Source organism: Aptenodytes forsteri, unplaced genomic scaffold (assembly GCF_000699145.1).
Source record: "Aptenodytes forsteri isolate BGI_AS27 unplaced genomic scaffold, ASM69914v1 Scaffold55, whole genome shotgun sequence".
NCBI classification, from domain to species: Eukaryota; Metazoa; Chordata; class Aves; order Sphenisciformes; family Spheniscidae; genus Aptenodytes; species Aptenodytes forsteri.
This window is the reverse complement of record NW_008796063.1, coordinates 7,358,029-7,376,134: the sequence shown is the minus strand read 5'-3', so window position 1 is coordinate 7,376,134 and position 18,106 is coordinate 7,358,029. Positions and strand designations below refer to the sequence as shown.

At 47.7% G+C, this 18,106-nt stretch overlaps 1 protein-coding gene across 1 annotated transcript; it reads right to left on the bottom strand.

The window, feature by feature from the left end:
• Window positions 1-2,035: 2,035 nt before the first annotated feature.
• Window positions 2,036-10,595, bottom strand: AMZ1 (archaelysin family metallopeptidase 1). The gene is made up of 6 exons (XM_009286400.1): window positions 10,292-10,595; window positions 9,505-9,672; window positions 8,483-8,611; window positions 7,994-8,157; window positions 6,467-6,643; window positions 2,036-2,745 (listed from the first exon to the last, which is right to left on the bottom strand). Exons 1-6 carry the CDS (start codon window positions 10,593-10,595, stop codon window positions 2,176-2,178), a joined length of 1,512 nt encoding a protein of 503 aa, XP_009284675.1. The 3' UTR covers window positions 2,036-2,175.
• Between the last annotated feature and the right edge of the window lie 7,511 nt (window positions 10,596-18,106).

Here is an 18,106-nt window from a genome sequence, read left to right as displayed (position 1 = left end):
AAGGACTTAAAAGCGTAACAGCCTCTTTCTGCCTGTCACCACAAAGTTGCATCTTGCCTATGGACCCTGCTGAGCTGCCCACACAAGGAGGTGAAGCTCTGAGTTGCCGTGCTCATTTATTTCTTACCTGGAGCACTTCTGGACAAGCTGAGCTGGTAAGTGGTGGTTCTGTCAGTCATAGTGTCAAACATATCTGTTACCGGTAAGCAACAACTCTTCAGCAGAAATTCACGCTTTCACAACAGAGCTAACGTGAGTCTACAAGGCAAGTGTCACGTAGGGAGATTCTCATCTGTGACTTCTGCCAGCAGCTCAATTTGTTTCTGTGCCACCCCTTTTCTCTGTTCTCTTTGGACTTTGTTATGACAGAAAGCTGCCCCTTATCCTTAAGCAATATTGTCAAGCTGAGTTCATGGCCTCTTTCTGGGAAGTTTCTGAAGTTCAGCCTAATGATTCAGTACAGAATCGAGTAAGAGCAAACAAGAGATTACTTTTTGTTCAGCCTTGCTTTAAATAGTAAATCTGTTAAGGCAACAACTGAGCAAGTATGGGGCAGTACATGGATTTGTAATTCAAGCAGGATTTGTTTGGAAAATTTCTGCTGCCGGGAAGAATGTCTTGGATGAGAACCCCATCACCTTTAAGGCTGCCAGGAGAGGGCGGCAGCAGTGGCTCTGCACCGCGCCTGCGCCGAGTCCAGGCGCGGAGCCTGGAAAAAATGTTTCCAGGAATTGCCGTCATCAGTCCTGAAGCCAGAACTCCCTTTTTCTCCCTGTATGAATCATGCGGATGTGAAGTTGCTTGTGTTTCCGGAATCCAGCTGAATTTATTACGAGGTCATCTTTTCTACCCACCTGCACGAGTAAATCTCAAGCTTTTTTCAAACGTCTTCCACTGATTCTCTCCCTTCCCGCTCCAAAAATGCATTGCAGGGTTACTGCACGGTTTGAGGCCCTCGAAGTGCACAGGGCGAGCACTCAGGAAAGCCAAAGCTCTTAGCTCCTCTGAGGAAAACATCCTCTCCCTCCTCTCAGCTGAACTGGACCCAGTCCTACCTGCTGATATTTTTAGATGGGAGAAATCTGAAGCATGGCCATGTAGCTGTGAGCTGAAGAGAGCGTTATCAGTGCTGAGGTCTGAGTGAACTGGGGATGGAGAGGGTCAGCCTTCCCCCGGTGTGCTGCTGTTACAGAGCTCGAAAACCCGTTGTCCTCTTGAGCTCTGTCTATAAATAGCCGGAGAGGAACGGCATGCCCCGGCAATGGGAAGGCAGGCTCTGCAGCTCCTGGTGCCAGCACAGCACCCGTTCCTGTTCACTGGGTGACTTACGGAGCGGAGAAGAGGGAAAGGGCCAGGGTGTTAACTTCTCAAGGCCGAAAGAGAAGAATGCATGTGTAGTTCCCCCTTTTAAGTTAATAATCAATGAGTGTGTGAATGTTTTCAAAGGTCTTCTCTCCTGTGCCAGCCTACAGAGGATGTGAGTAGTTACAGCTCACAGCTCCAAGCCCGGCTTTGTTAGAACTGAAGCCGCTCTGGAGATCCCCTTGAGTGTCCGCCAAAAGACAGTTGTCACACTAACACTGTTCTTTATGGCAGACGAGCTGCCAGGGATCTTTCTGCTTTACTCACTGACTCTGTGCCCGTCCTCCTCCAACTCTCCCCCCCTACTCGTAGCATGAGTCCATCAGCCTCGGCTGTGCTCCTGTGCTCCGGCGCAACCTCTGGCTGATGGGGCAGCGACTAGAACAGAGATGAACATTTGGTATGGGGGGAAATGGAGAGGGAGAAATAATATCTGTGCCCTGGTTTAATTTGCATCTGTTTGTCCAGATGGACCAAGCTTCTATGTGAACATGTTTAGTGTTTAGCATAGACCCCTTCCTGGCTGACTTCAGACCAAATGAAATAAGGCAAGAAAATACAAGCACCTACATAGGACTTGATGTGGGTTTGGAGTTGTGCTGTCGCTTAGACCAGCACAGGAAAAACCCTTAGAGAAGAACCGATCACATCAAAAATGTTAGCAATCTCAGAAAAAGAAACACCTTTTATTCCTGTGGGGAGTTGCTGTTTCTCTCTGACAGCAACAACTTGTGGTGAGAAAGGTCAGAAGCAGGGCGGTAACATAGCCAAAGCTGTGGGAGCAAAGCTGGCCCAACCCAAGGCAGACCCAGCCTAGTTTTCCTCCCACCGCCAGCGATGAGGGGACGATTCCCCTTTGGACAGTTTTCTGGAACTCAGTTTCCTCCGCAAGGAGGAAAATTTGTCTCCGAGAACTTTCCGTAGCCCAGTGTTGTCCCTAGCAAAGGGTAGGTCCTTCTTCATAGCAGGCAGTTGTCCTGTAAACATTTCCCACTTAGCCAGGGCATCCACGGTCTTGTCTACTTGAGCCAGTTCCTCCTCGGAGACGTTCCTCTCCAGGGCAGCAATGCACATCTCCAGCCACAGTTCATAATCTTTAATGATATCTGCGGACTTGGTGGGCCTGGCGAGCTGGGGCTGGCTGTGCGCCTCCGCCAGCGAGCATGAATGCTCGTCCTGTTCCAGCTCCTGGCCGATGGAGAGGGCCTGGCTGCAAGTGTCCGGTGTCAGCGGCTCAGACAAGGAGGTCACAGCCTCAGAGTCGTTCTCGCAGCACATCCCAGAGTCTGAGCTGAACGGAAGGATGTCCTCCGAGGCGGACAGGTCTGCTGACTCTTGCCTTGGCCACGTGGACAACACGGTCTGTGTCCAAGCGTAGAGTTTCTGTGGCGAGAGGGGAAAAGGTTTCATTTTAGAGAACGAGAGAAAACAGGTACGCCTTTCCCAGTGCTCGTCAGGTAAACCTAGTCATCTTGGGTGGCTCAGCTTCAGATGCTGTGGTGCTCTCTGCCAAGAGATGGGTTCAGACAACTCACGGTTACCCTACAAAGCAGGGGCTTTCTCTTGCCTCATTTCCTTGGAGTCGGCATCTGTGGCAGTTCTGCCCCCAGCCAGATGTGGACTGTTATCTGCCTTATTACTGAAGATGGTAGGAGAAAAATGGCACAAATTCACTCCTCGCTGTGTGGATATGATCTCTGAGAGTGCCAAACCAGTGCCTCTCTAGAGGAAACTGTGTCATTATAAAAGCTCCTGAGATAGTGGTGAAGAATCTTGTTTCATCAAGTTAACTCCTGTGGTGATGTGCATTTTATTCCTAAGAATAGCTCTTCCCCTCTCGAGCTGAAATGCACAAGTGGGAAGGCTGGGCTCCAGGAAAGAATTAATGAAAGGAAAATGTCTGAGACAATTTCCTTTTTAAATATTAAATGCTACAATGGGGCATATAATGGGTTGCTTCTGGCACATTTATTCCTTATGCTTTGGGGAACGAATTGCAGTACTCCAGTCATCGCTGGATAAAAGGTGATCTCCTTGTCTGCCTTGTTGGCATGCGTTGGGGGTTTTTTGTGTGTTTTTCAGCTTTTTCACACCTTTGTGCCTCTTTCCTCATCTTGACTTTCTGCAGCTCCCAGCTGATACCTTCGCAAAGCCCTGCGATCGCTTTGGGAAACACAGGGGTGACAGAGTATTCACCTGAGATGCTGGTCACTGTGCTGGGTCCGTACGTGCTCAGCTCAGGGTGAGCTGTAGCGTTTGAGAAGTGGGCAGAGATTTCCAGCCCTACAGAGCTCCCTTCTCCTGCAGCGCCCCGCTGCTCCCCCCCCTTCCCTCCTCTATTGCTCTCTCTTCAGGCAAGTGACAGAAAGGATAAAGAGCTCAAATTGAGTGGGTGGGAGAAATTAGCCCCGTTTCTCATTTCAGTCTGTGCATGAAGCCTCAGGGAAGAATTTCATACGAGAATAAAATGGACTCTTTCAGCTAAGTTAATCCACCCCACCCCCTCCCTCTGGGGCAAGAAAAAATGTAAAGGGACAACTTTTCTCCTGCGTCATCCCACCTCTAATAGCCCTTCCCTCCCTTTGGGTTTAAAAAACAAAGGTGGCACCAGAAGCTGCAATAGGAGTCAGACTAGGGAAGGGGACAGCAAAGCTATTTGAAAGCTACAACCAGCCCATGATTTTATAATGTCTCTTAAAATTTCCAAGAGTAGTGAATCTGGGAAGGAATCACAGCTGCTACTTAGCCCAAGTCCCAAGAAGAGAAAAAGCTGCAGAGATGAGGATGTTCAAACAGTACATGTGGATTGTTTAAGGCAAAAGGAGGGGATGATTGACTGAGGATCACTACCCAAACCCCAAAATCTTTCCTGTCTCTCATCCTTTGGGTGGTTTATTGATTTGAGCTGGGGAAGGGTTTGTAGGGCTGCAGCCTCTTTTTATGTTCTCCTATTTAACTAGAAAGGGATAACCTCTTCATGGATTTAGCTTACCTGCAGGCAAGAGCATTTGATGTGGATGCCCACCCCAAGTAAGTCACTAGGAATGAAACCTGTTGTCTGACACCTCAAGGGGCTCCGGGTTTGGCACTGGAAGTTTTTCAACCCCCCCTGCCATGGCAGCGTTGTCATCCCCAGCAGCAGCGCAGCCACACTGCGCCCGAGAGCAGATACTGCAGTTAACACCACGGTGAGGATGTAGCTAAGCCAACCTCTAAGAGCAGCTCAAGCACTGTTTTCCTCTGCAGCGTGGCCGCTGCAAACTAACCTAGGCACTACGTGCAGAACAGCCTGGGATGCTGCTGAAGGAGCAGGTGGAAACGTTGGTTGTGGTGGGGAAACACCATGAGAATTGACTTGCATCCAGTTTTCAAGATGCTGGAATAAGCAGCTGTGATGAAAAAAAAAAAAAAAAAAAAGAGTATGTTTGAGTGCAACTCAGATAAATAAATTGAGGGGCTCTTCCTCCTGCATAAGGACTGGTTTCCTGCCTCACATGCTCTTCTGCCCGTAGCCGTGTCTCAGTCGCAGACTTCGGCAGCATTACCTGCTCCTGGTGAGGAACAGCTTTGTGTCTGGCATTTCCTGCACTTATTACGAGCGTCCGGGGCTGTTACGTGGCAGGTGGGGATCCGTGCTAGTTTTCCAAACGGAAATGTGACTTCAGACTTGCGCTTGGCCAGCCACAACCTCTCAAAACATGCTTAGCAAGTAGCTTTGCTATCTGATATTGTCTCCAAATGCTTTGTGCTCTCTTCTGTCAGGTTCCTTAACTATTTAATTCATCTCCGGCATTTATATTTCCTCTCAATGGTATAGCAAAGCCTCTTACAGAGATTATCACAACTCTCTTATACCAGCTTGTACTATATCTAAGCTTTTCCTTGTCAAGGAAGCAGATGTGACATTTGGCAAGCGTATCCTCTCCAGGTTTGTGTTCACTGCTGCCAGGGGATGCTGAGCCAATCACAGTATTTACTGCAGGTGTAAAGGCAAAAACGTTTCTAGAAAAGCTTAATGCAGATGGCAGTTCTCTTCTAGAAAGCAATAGCTGGATGCTGACAGGCTGGGTGTTTAAATAAACCAGAATTTATTCCCCTGGTAGTCTGGGCAATTTAGGCACCTCTCAGACAGAAGCAGGGACCAAACAGCCACAGAGTCAGAGACAGGTCTAACACCACCACAGATGCACAGACAAGCAGCAAAACCACAGAAACATAGGGTTCCCCCCCCCCATGTCCTTTGCCGTGCTTCTGTGTGTTTGATTCCAAGCTAAATGAAACTAGAGGCATCCCCGTTCTCATTCTGCATGTATCTTATTACAAATGTAACCCACAGACTTTAAAATAGGCAGCCGTTTAAAATCCTGTCTCTGAAGATGATGTGTGTCAGACAGGAATTATAACCAGGAAGAAGATAGGGTATTGAGTGAGAATGATGACGTTTTTTCTATTCCACCAGCCATTTGGCTACTGAATTGGCTTTGTAGACAGCAGAGGTAGAAAACCCTTCCTAGAGATAAGGGTGTCTTAGCACTATTCCTGATGTTGTCTAAATGGGGTGTTAACAGTTTTATGGGTGGGAGAGAAGAGACAAAAGATGAGTCTGGGACCCTCCACTTATTAGGGGGTAATAATTTGGGATCCTTTCTCATATCTTTAAACAGAGGAACTGCAGCAAAGTACGCACTTAATATTTTCTCCCTGTCACCAGCAGTCCCAGAGAGGCAGAAAACCATGGTGGCACATAGGAAAGGGCATAGATGTGGGAATCGCTGTGCTCACTGCTGCTCTGGCTTGAAATCTGCCTGCCCTTCCCGCCTCATTTTTGGAAGTAGCCAAATGTGGTCGGACTGCTGCACTGTCCCTTGTTGTGAACAGCCAAAAGCCCTAGAGATTGTGTGAAGTGCTACGTTAGCCTCAGACTATGCGTACAACACCCCCCTTATTTAGGTGTAAGCTTTCTCTCTTAGCACCTTGCACCAAGAGCAGCATCTGGGTTTAACGTGCTGCTACAGCACGTTTAGCGCTGTGGTTTGGGGCGAGCCGCTCTGCTCCCTGCTATGTCCCCTTTGCTCCAGGAAGGGCTGGTGGGTCTGTCTCTCACCTTGTAGCGCTCGACAAGTTTGAAGCCCACGATGTGCTGCAACTTCCGAAGGCAGATGGGACACGGCTCCAGGGGCCGCAGCAGGGCTTCGTCCAGGCTCAGCGCACCCTGCATGACGCACTGCAGCCAGCGGCAGGTCCCCAGCCCCATCAGGTGGCAGATCTCGTGGCAGGTCACCTTTCAGGAAAGCGAAAATCACAGGAGCACACGGTCACTCCTGCTTCCACTGCCCCTTCCTCTTCCTCCTCTCCTGTTCCGCTTTCCCTGCTCCCCAACAGTCTAATCGACTCATTGCTCAGCCCTGGCAGTCCTTCAGCCTAAGCTTTTCTGAGGTGAAAGGGGAACATGGCTCCCTTCTTCCCAAGTGCCCCAACATCCACATTTGTATGGTGGAGGAGGAAGGGCGGGTGTGTTTTTTAGAAGCAGCTGTGGGAAGACCCTGTAGATAGCATGTTCAGAGCTCTAGGGCAGAGCTGCCGTCACTCTCTTCCCCAAGGACAGTGTTGTGGTTTGTTTGGGTTTTTTAAGGGGAAAACCAGTCCCACAGGGGTCTGAAAAGAGCAACACAGTCCACGTGAGAAATCTGTAAGAAGCTATTGGCAATAACAGATCTGGGTCCTTCCAAAGCAGACGCTCTAAATGTTTGTGCCAAAGCAAAAACTAAGCTGCAGTCAGCTGGCCGAGCATGACTACCTTGGGAATTGGCAACTGTAGAAAGGCTGCGGATGGAGGATTCCCCTCCTCCTCCCACTGCCACCCAACATCACTTGAAATTACTACAGGAAGAGACCTCAAACTAGAAAATCCTGAGCAAATACCAGGGGATGCAGACAGAAATGGCTTCACGTGGGCCAGCTTTGGGAGAAATACTAGAAGTAGAGCTGGCGAGAGGGCAAAGGGGAGGTGCTGGGATGAGGGAGGACAGCACTCATGAATCGGATGTGTTGGAGATGGATGGGGTTTAAGGGCATCTGCATATAAATATATGTGCAAATTTGTCTAAGGTATTTTTCTCATCCATCCGTGTAAGCAGGTCTGGCAAGCGCTCTTCTCCCCTTACGGATACCAACGTCTGAGGAAGACACAGTCACCCCTTCCCAGCTGTCCATTAGGTAACACACAACTCCACTAGACATTCTGATTAATCTCTGAATACTTCATCAGCTAACAGATCGTACTGCCCGTGCATTGCCTGACAAGCAAAATACTGAGATGTCCCGAGCATGAACCTGGGAGCTGGGCAGGGTTTTTGTCTCAGTGTTGCTGCATGACATAAGGCAAATCCTGTAGCCTCTCTATACAGCTGATACTATAGTTTGCTCCAGTGGCAAGGGGAGTAAGAGGTGTCTACGTGGTGCACTAAAATATAAGCTCTTTAGCACTGTGTAAGTGCGTGGACTTAGCTGTAATTGCCTGTGTCTTCTGGGAGCAGAGTCTCATGCCTGCTTCACCGGGCTGAGAGATGGATTGTTTATATTTAACCCTACGTGGCAAGAAATATGGGGTGCAGGAGATTGCTGGTCCTACCTTACAGCACTGGACCATCTCTTGGGCACTGAACGGCAATGTCCGGTCTCTGCTTTCTTTGCTGACATCGCATAACCGTTCCTTCTGTGTGAGCGGATTTAAGCTGCTACAGCCAGCCTGGGGGAAATCCCCAGAAAATCTGGCAAAGCTGCAGACTCCCACTTCTGTAAAGAGAAGCGCATGCAAGTTAGTCATCAGCTCTCTTCTGACTGTCTCTCAGCTTAGGCAACTTGAAAAGAAAGCTGTTGTAGCACAGTCCACTTGAGCACACACTTCCCAAAAGGTTTGTAGCACCTCAGTTACCTTTGTCTGGATCAGGAGCCCTGACTCCCCTAATTTTAAATTGGGAAAACCTCGTTCCCCTTATCAGGGAGTGAATAAAATGTTAAGGATAAGATTTGGCTATTCCAGTTTCCCAGGGAAGGCTTTTTGGTACAGTGCTGCCTTATTCGCACGCCATGCTAGGAGATCGTGGGACACCAATCCCACCTTGTCCTGGCAGGAATTTGCTGAACGTGAAGCTCCAGGTCTCACATGGGTAAAGGTCCAGCAGAGTGAGTCCAAGGACACACAGGGCATCCATGGGCTTGTTGTTCTTCAGGAAATTCAGGATCCCATCTGGACAAATACAAGAGAGATGTTCGTTAAAATGAAGCATCCCTGGAAGGCATGCAAGAGCCAGAATTTCTGCTGCTCGTGGGGAGGAGGATGTAATCCAAGCCACAGATAGGTAGAGCTGCTGGATTCAGCATCTCAGATGGAGAACTGTGGCTGTGTAGCCCATCCCCCTCAAATCAGTGTATAAGGAGACCTGACTTTTGAAGCGGTGCCCAGCACAGAGTTAAAACAAAGCAGAGCTAAGGGCAGAGATGTAGGTGAATTCAGTACTAACCCATAGAAATAAGCACCTGGAAGTAGAAGAATTTCCCTACGGGCATTTCAGACCTGAGCTGGAGCAGCCGCACCGCTGCAGCGCTGGGTCTGTGCTGAGCACCTGCTGCCCGCGGCACCTGCAAACAGCTTGTTCCAGATGGATGTTTGTGCAGCGCGAGTTTGGCAGCTGACAAACCCATTTCCCTGGGGAGCCGTGTGACACTTGAACCCAAATTTCCTAACATGAAAGGCTAGTGAGTTCCCCACCCGCGGCATCCAGGCCACTAATTTACTTTGGCTCTGGACAAGAGATGGGAGAACTCAGGCTACACCAAATCTACAGTGTCTTCCCGCAGAGCTGATCCGATCACTTTGCAGAGCTGGACCTAAACATAACAGCACTGAAAAATACAGACAGCAGAGGAAAACATGATGAAAGTCACTTTGTTTCTTTATTCCTGTTTCCAGCCTCAAAGTTCTGGGTTTTCCATGGGAACAGGATTTCTCCCTTTTCACTCCCTTCCTCATCCCCTCCCTGGTCAGGCAATGAAGGGTTATTTCAGGCATTTCCTAAGGGAGGGCTCGTGCCCTCGTGCCAAGCTGATGTCTCTACGGGCTCCCCGCTCCCAGGTCCTTACCTGCGTGAAGCTGCACCCTATCCGTGTCCCGGCTGTGGCGGTAGCAGCAGTGAATGGAAGAGATGGGGATGGAGGGAAGGCACTTCACACGGAGACCCAGGAAGAAAGACTCAACACAGCTCTGGAGGGAATCCAGCAGCGAGAGCCCAGCAGGCCCTTCAATTAAGTCTAAGAAGAGAAGCCCTATTATCAGTTCCTTAAAGCCGGGGTGAACTGTAAGGTCCAAAGGGGTTTTGTGGGGCTGGCCACAGCAACTGGGGAAGAGGAAGGCTGGTTCATTCTGAAGTTAATTGCTTACTCTGGGATGTGGCAGATATCTCTAGATGGTTATACAGATATGGAGGAGAAGAGGGGGCTCTTTCTGAGAGGTGGCTCGAGGCATTAGTACACTCTCTCATTAGCAGAGCAGATGTGCTAGGAAGGTTGTTTCCTATTTAAGTTGTGGGAACGGGTGGCTGTTTTTAATGAACCATCAGGGATGGAGCTCCAGAAATGCTGTTTTATCCAGCATTGTTTTACATATATATATATGTATGCATGCATACAGTCATAGCAAGTCTCACCCAGGGGCACACATGCCATTTACAGGGCAGGTCTACTGGTGGTTGTCATCATGGCTTGTGACTCTGGGCTTGGGGCAAGTCAGAGCCTTTGGTATTACACTTATCTTTGCTATGGCAATTGCATTTTGCAGGTTAGTCCTTAGAAGAGGATGTTAGTAGCGTTCAGCGCCACCCACCTCCCTCCCATGTCTTTCCAGGTGGCTCAGTGAAGGTGCCCGCATTACCTATAGGTTGCAGGTAAATGTGCTTTCGACAGAAGTTCTGCTTCCTCCTCAGCATGGCGTGATAGAACGTCTCAAAGTCCTCGGGGGCATCGGGATGGCTGAGGAGCCAGTCGAAAGCCGTCCGGATGAGCAGCGTGCAGAAGAGCGTTCTCTGCGGGTTGTAGGCTTCAGAGAGGAACAGCTTCTCCGCCCTGGAGAAAGCTTTGGCATAGAGCTCCTGCAGGGCTGGGTTGGTGGAGATCAGCGCATCCTTCAGAGCCCGGGGCCCAAAGCTGAATTCCTGAGCGTGTTTGCACTGCAGCATCGCGGAGACACCCACCGGCTGTGGCACTGCCTGCAGGAGGGGATACAACCATCAGCACATGGCCTCACGAGGGACCTGGAAACCTTCTCACACTTTGCTCTCAAAGCAGTTTGCCCCAAGATCCCAGCTGTGAGGTTTGACTGGGAACTTATAAATGCTGTACACAGTGCTGGCCAGGAGTCCTACGCATTTACGTGAGAGTAGCTGTTATAGGGTGCTCTGCGTACTGCCTGCAGGAGGGGATACAACCATCAGCACATGGCCTCACGAGGGACCTGGAAACCTTCTCACACTTTGCTCTCAAAGCAGTTTGCCCCAAGATCCCAGCTGTGAGGTTTGACTGGGAACTTATAAATGCTGTACACAGTGCTGGCCAGGAGTCCTACGCATTTACGTGAGAGTAGCTGTTATAGGGTGCTCTACATCTGCGTGTGTCACTGGTTTATGGGCAATGTACCAGTAGATGGTGCTCAAGAATGCATAGCCCCATTATTGCTACCAGATGTCTGGATTAAATCAGATAGTTTGATTTTTTGTTTTGTTTTGTTTTTTGGGGTGTTTTTTGGTGCTCTATCCTGAAGTCCCAATAACACGGGAAATACCTCTGTGTGTTGTGCAACTGGCTGCACTGGCCCTCATACGATGTCGAAAGGTGGTGCTCCTTTCTGCTTGGGCTAAACCACACTCCTTGGGGCTCTCAAAGGCACAGGTCCGTGGCAGGAAAGAAGAGGTAGATCTTGTCTTTATCTATCTATCATCTATCTATCTATCTATCTATCTATCTATCTATCTATCTATCTATCTATCAGAAGCCTAAACTTCTGACTTACCTGACACCAGTGAAAGCAGCGGTTCACTGTTGACAATTTCCTCTAACAGCTTTTAATCCTCACTCTTCGGTATTGACTTGGGGCACCTGCCGGCTCACAGTGCTGTTGTCAGGCTGCCAGATGTGGGAAGGTTTGCCCAGCCTGATCCACAGGTGGGACTTGGCGTGCGAGACTCGTGTTTGCTGGTGCTGCCTCTCTAGCAAGATAGGTACGGGCCCATTGCCATCATGTCACTTCATGAATAACTTCATGTCATACCATGTTAGCATCAAGAATGCTGGTGATGATGTAAAGTGGTAAATAAAGAGCAAATGAAAGCCTGCAGCAGAAAGAAATTAATTCAGAGCATCCTGGAAATATCCTCTCCAGGGTCCTTTCTAAGGCCAGCGTTTTCCAAAGCTGCGGAAGTCAAGCACCTATTTCCCATTGCAGTTTGTGCAGTTATGGAGATTGCAGTAGACGTCTTGGGGAAAGGGAAGAAAAAGAGGAAACAAAGGACAACGCCTATGGCTAACCTATGTCTGGATTTTTCCAAAGACTTTCATTTTTTGTAAGGAGATCACGCCAAGTGGAACTAGAGTATTTTGGAGCAGTACTTTGGGCAAAGTTGCCTACCACGGGGAAGTGCTCCACCTGTATACAGCAGAATGAAAAATACACAGGTATATATGCACGAAAGCACAGGGTTTCTAGGAATACGTACTAGCTTCTATTAGGCAAGTTAATACTAACTTAAAAGAAACCAGACAAGCTTTCTGGGTGGATAAGCAAATGTATCAGCTGCTGACCATCACCATTGTAACAGCATCATTCAATCACAGAAAAAAAGAGGTGAAATATTTTTAGGAGGAACTAGTTAAGTCTATAATTTGAGTAGGTCTGCAGCCTAGCTCTGCCAGGTAAGTGACATTCAGTGGCCCTTGAGGACAGCAACATAACAATTCAGTATTTAAAAAACAGTACCAACGTGAGCCAAAGTCTGTCCTCAGTTATGCAGAGAAGGCTCTGGTAGTTTGCACCGTAAGAGAAAGGTGGCAGCCTGTTAAAATTAACACTGAATTTCTTTACATCTAACCCTTGGGAAGATATTTGTATGTATAAGCAGTCCCTAAAAAAGACTGATTTTGTATGATCTTTCTTGGCGCTAAGGGTATATAGCCTAGCAGAGGGAGCAGGTAAGCAGTTTTCTTTTATTTTTGCAAGCTTTGTGTTTCACTAGCATTAAAGGCTGACAGCAGACGGCACGGTGGGATCTGAAGTGGTACAAGGGCCCTAATCCAATCAAAGTCTAAAAGTAAAATCTGCGATGCTTTCTCAGCCGCCTCTTCTTACTGCCCAAAAAATGTCCAGATTGCTTCTGCTGGTTTTTACAGGTAGCAACAAGAGTTTGTGTGAGGTTGTTCTGTGCTTTGTCACCCAAATCTCTACACTTCTGACTTGATTCCAGATTTGGGAGGATGAAGTGAGAATCTGACCCCACCAGGTCATCAGGAGTTTTGCCTTGGTCTAGGGTGAAGTTTTGTGTTTTCCTAGGGCCAAGATTTCACTTGTTCTGCACAAACTTTAAATACAAGCATCATTTTTCTGGTCATATGCAGAACTTACTTACACTGGGAAACTATTAGCAATATTAAAATCATTGATTTTAGGCAGCCAGTAGGCTGTCTCTTGCTCCTAGGGAAGTCAAGGAGAGACTTTGCACTTGGTCCCGGTTGAGAGTGATCTTGTCAAAGAAGGTTTCTGAGAAGCACGAGCCGCTTTCATCAGCGCTTCCTGGCAATAAATGGAGCGTGGGTCTGGGGGAGGAGGAGCTGGTTAGAAAATGAATGGATTTTTCTCCTCTAAATGGGAAGGAGCAAAGCATGGATGTATGTACCAGCAGATACAATGAGCGCACAGTCTTTTAGCGTGTGTTCCCTGGGGCACTCTCATGGAATATCGTGTGTACCCAAAGCTATGGGATATACATTGTTTCCCAAGGCTTCCTAAAAGGGGACATTCACCCAGCTCCAGACGTTCCCAGCTATGAGCATGGGTGTTTTGTGATGTCCACCATGCTCAAGGATGTCTGTCATTACGCTTTAGTGGTTTGAAAGCTCAAGCACAGGAATTCACTTGCAATGCGCAGTCTGGAGCAACGCATGCCTCCTTCTCCTGGAAAGACGGGTTTTGCTTCCGACAGAATAGCAACGACCCGTTACACTCTCCAAATCCAACACAATTACTTCTCTTTAACAAGCTTTTCTAAAATACTTCACTGGAGAAAACTAATGCTTCAGAAAATGTTTATGGACAACTTTAGCAGTTTAAAAAAGAAGCCGTTTTACAACATTAACTATAGTAGATGTTATTTGTGCTTGATCTAATATATGAATATAGTGTTTCATAACTGAAGTATCATAGAATCATAGAATGGTTTGGGCTGGAAGGGACCTTAAAGATCATCTAGTCCAACCCCCCCTGCCATGGGCAGGGACACCTTCCACTAGACCAGGTTGCTCAAAGCCCCGTCCAACCTGGCCTTGAACACTTCCAGGGATGGGGCATCCACCACCTCTCTGGGCAACCTGTGCCAGTGCCTCACCACCCTCATAGTGAAAAAGGGCTTTGTAAGTTTTAGCTCTTGTGTTGAGGGTGCCTTGTATAACTCCCTGATGCAGTGCTTCAGGAGGGAATAGCACTTTAGCTTGGATATTTTTTTTCCCCTCAGTTTAAGATGCCAAGGTGGTGATGAAGAAGTGGAAGCACCAATGCATCCTAATGCCCTTGAGGTATATAGGAAGGAGACATTATGTCTTTAAAGTAAAAAGCGGCTAATTTGGCCCCTTGTTTAATGACAAGCCGTGGGACTTGACTAGCAAGTCCTAAGGAGGAGAAAGTAACTCTCTTTGTTTAAAAAGCCAGTAACTTATAGTTGCACTTGAGGAAATGCTTTAAGCAAAATAATAATTTAAAGATCTGCTGCAAGTGGAAACACTCACCATGACCACTGGTGTGCCATTCTCTACTTTTACCATTAGAAAAAAACATCCTATTCCCAATCTGAATTTTGTCATTCCATCTTGCAGCTATTTACTAATGTTGTATTTTTTCCAAAACAAGGAGCACCCGTATTGGATCGTACGAAGGAGCGATGCCCACCTGTGCAGTATGAAACATGAGCCTGTGTCCTCCTGGCACCCGCAGGGTCCCTAACAGCGCAGGGAAGGAGCCAGCCTGTGCCGGGAATCCTAATTCAGTTTATGGAGACCTCCCTCTCTTTTCTGTTATTCACATCTTTCATATTATTCATCATCACATCCATGCAGTGCAGCGGGGACACGCATAACCCAAAGGTTTTGGCACTTGGCTCCTTGTCCACTGTTGGGGACAGGCTTTTCCAATGATTCTGTTGCAGGAACCCAGTTGTGGCCTTGCTGCTTGTGGTGCGTGATGTGAGGCAGGAGCTCCGAGGACAACACGGGCTGTACGTCTGGCTTTTGGTAACAGAGGTTTCAGATCAGATTGGGCATATTACACAAATCTCTTTACTATGGAATTTAACGGATTTTTTTCCATGGTGGGTGTTTTCACAAGAAATGCCCCCAAAATCCACTCTCAGCACATGACAGCTGAGCAGTCGGTATACTCCCTTTCTTACAGTAACCTGTAAGTGTGCTTTATATGTAATTCAGGTTACTCATAAATTATTCTCTTTGCAAATCAGGCACCTATAAATTATTCTCTGTAATTGAAAATTACCTATGAATTATTCTTTTTGTAATTCACAGATATGTCATTGATTCTCTATTATATTGACACTGCTTTCTTGGATAGATATGCCTGGGGCTGACAGTAACAGTGTAGTTCTCAAAAGCCAAGGCACTATCGTACAGTGCAAGTTCATTCGGGATATTCTGACAAGATAGTAATGGTCTTGTGTGCAGAAAATCTATGTTGTACAGGTCCAGAGAAGGGCATTCAGTACATAATGGATTTGGTATTTTATGGAATTTGGCCCTAACATTGTACAGATTGTAATTTTTATATATATATACATATTTATTTTTTTAAGCTGGTCATTCTAAAGTTGTTTATTTTATAAGTCAGCTTTATAAGTCATTTCTAACTCTGACTCTCTCATATACACTGCAGGCTGCAGATGCACAGAAGGAGATTCATTCTGTTTCCTTCCCCTCTCAGCTCTTGTGAAGTATTTAGAGGCAGACTGGCTTAACTGAGCTCTTTGGATGTCAGAGGGACATTAGCAGAGTCTCTTAAAACTGATTAATTGCCTAAGTTAGGTGCTGTACTGTAAACAAGCAGTGATAGTGCAGAACATTCATAGCCAATCAACAGAAATGAAAAGCCCAGAGCAAAGACAACAAGCATTAACTAATTATCAACACATGCCCTAGTTGCTGAACAGCTCTTTTCCCGAGATTTGCAGTTGGTGTCTGCTACTGCTACTCTAGGATCAGTCTCTCCTTCCCAGTATCACACAGATGACAGCCTGAAAGCAATTTTCTCAATTTATCTGTTGGCATGGATAGAAAGAGATTTTTCTTGACTGAGAAGCTGAACTCTCAATGGGTAAGAAAGCCCAGTGCAATGGGACAGAGAGAGGACACCGAGGTGTGAGAGCGTTTAACCCCCATCCAAATAAAATTCTCGCTAGTCCAGCTCCTTCCTCGAGGACCTCAACACAGCCCCTCGCACAGAGCCAGGCTTTGCCTGCTGAATATGCTCAGCGACAGGGGTCAGACCAAATCTGTTTGGCCAGGTTCAGACCTGAGACGGGGCAACTCCCAGGGGCTGCGGGGGAAGTTCCAGATGCTCAGCCCTTCTCAGAATCGATCTCCTCTGCTCACGGATAAAATACACTCTGGACCTGATCATCCCCATACGCGTTACCCACAAGGAACTGTAGCATCTTCCTTTCACTTTGCGCTAAATGGCCACAAAACACTGAGTCAGATCTGTGTGTGTTCCAGACCATCAAGTTAGATAAAACCTTCTGGCCTCACGTACTGCCAGATCCCAATAATATTTATGTGTAATGTCTCTCAAATATGTTTGTGACTCGGAAACAGATGCTTTGTGTGGTCTCTCTCAAAATGAGTCATTCCTGGAGCTGTGGAAACCATCAGGGATTCACACATGCATTTACTGGGAGGAGAATCTACCTGTCTGTCGAACTGTGATTGATACGTTATTGCCGCAAGGCTCAGTCCTGGAAGCTTGTCCTCACATGAATCCTCCTCATTAATTTACTTGGACTGTTGGGCAATTCAGATGGACAACTCATATGCAGAAAGGTTTGCAGGATTAAAGACTAGATTTGTAAAGGTCATTAAATACCTAAGATGGAGACAGATGCTTCCATCTGTCCTTATTTAAGTGTTGTTATTCAAGTGTTGTTAAGTATTTAAGAACACCTACGCATCCACTTTCCCCTTGATTTTGTTTTACGTTAAAGCCTGCTCTCCTCAATACACTTTTCTTCATTTGAATATGTATTAAGGACATACATTATTCCTAGTTTCAGTCTTCTGTCCTAAGGACTTTATTTATTCTATGCTCATACATAATGCTACCTTTTTTTTTTTAGTGCCTTCTATTTGAGACTCTCTAAGTGCCATACAAACATTCATTAAATTCTCTGTGCTACCCTCCAGAAAGTGAGCTGACGGTATATGCCTTTCCCCCTCCTCCCCCTCATCACCCATTTATTCATCATTTTCAGTGCTTTCTCTGTTCATTTTAGTCTGGTTAAACACTCTGTGATGCTTCTCCCATGCACGTGTGATGAAGGGCTGGCTGCATTCTTCTTCCCTTGCTCTTACATGAAACAAACCTCTACACTCTACTGGCTGGGTGCTGTGCATTTGCTAACCAAAGACCCAAAAGCACCGAGCAACACCTATCAGCGCTGTACGACAAACCTAACGCTGCAGAGATACCCGAGCTCTAGTCATTCGCGGCTCCAGGCACTTTCCTCTTCATCATACTTGTCTAGACAGACTAAATGGTTTCTGCAAGACAACCCCAGTGTTAGCCAGGAAAGAGGCTGCATTTTCCATACAGATGAATGCCCAAACAGGTATGGCTATGGTTAGATATTCCCTCCAGCACATGCATGATAAAAGTGGTTCATCATGCCGTATAAATGCACCGTAATGCTGTGCCTCCTCCCAAGAAATCAAGTGCTTTTTAAGTGGTGCCGCCAGGTAGGGGATGTTTATGTGCACTTTACAGCCAAGGAGAAGGAGGGGGCTCCAAGGTAGTACCGCGTCGGAGGAGCCACAAAGCCAGCACGGCCTGGGGCGGGGGGGACGACGATGACAGACCCCACACCCAAGATTTCTTAGTGGTCAGCTGTACCCTAACAGTCAGACAGCTCTGCCAGCCCGGAGGTTTGCTGGGTGAGAGGCATGTTCTGGAAACGCTGCAGAAGCAGGTCCTGCTCCTGGGACACCTGAGCCCCCCGGCCCTGCTGATTAGGAAAAGGGGCAGTTGATGCTGATCCCCGGGATGGGGATCGCACGGGTGGGTTTGCGGGGAAGGACCAAGTCCCCCGGCACCCTGGGACGATGCACCGAGCTCAGCCCCCGGCACCCCAAGCCCCCGGGAGGATGCACCAAGGACGGCTCCGACACTCCAGGAGCGTGCCCCGAGCACGGCCCCCAGCCCGGCGGGGGA

Excerpts from the sequence above, each read along its gene's own strand:
- AMZ1 (XM_009286400.1), bottom strand. The coding sequence starts at position 10,595 with ATGCTGCAGTGCAAACACGCTCAGGAATTCAGCTTTGGGCCCCGGGCT. Across the intron at positions 8,612-9,504 it reads TAGGGTGCAGCTTCACGCAG|ATGGGATCCTGAATTTCCTG; the intron begins GTAAGGACCTGG and ends GTATTTGTCCAG. Across the intron at positions 8,158-8,482 it reads CAAATTCCTGCCAGGACAAG|AAGTGGGAGTCTGCAGCTTT; the intron begins GTGGGATTGGTG and ends TTCTCTTTACAG.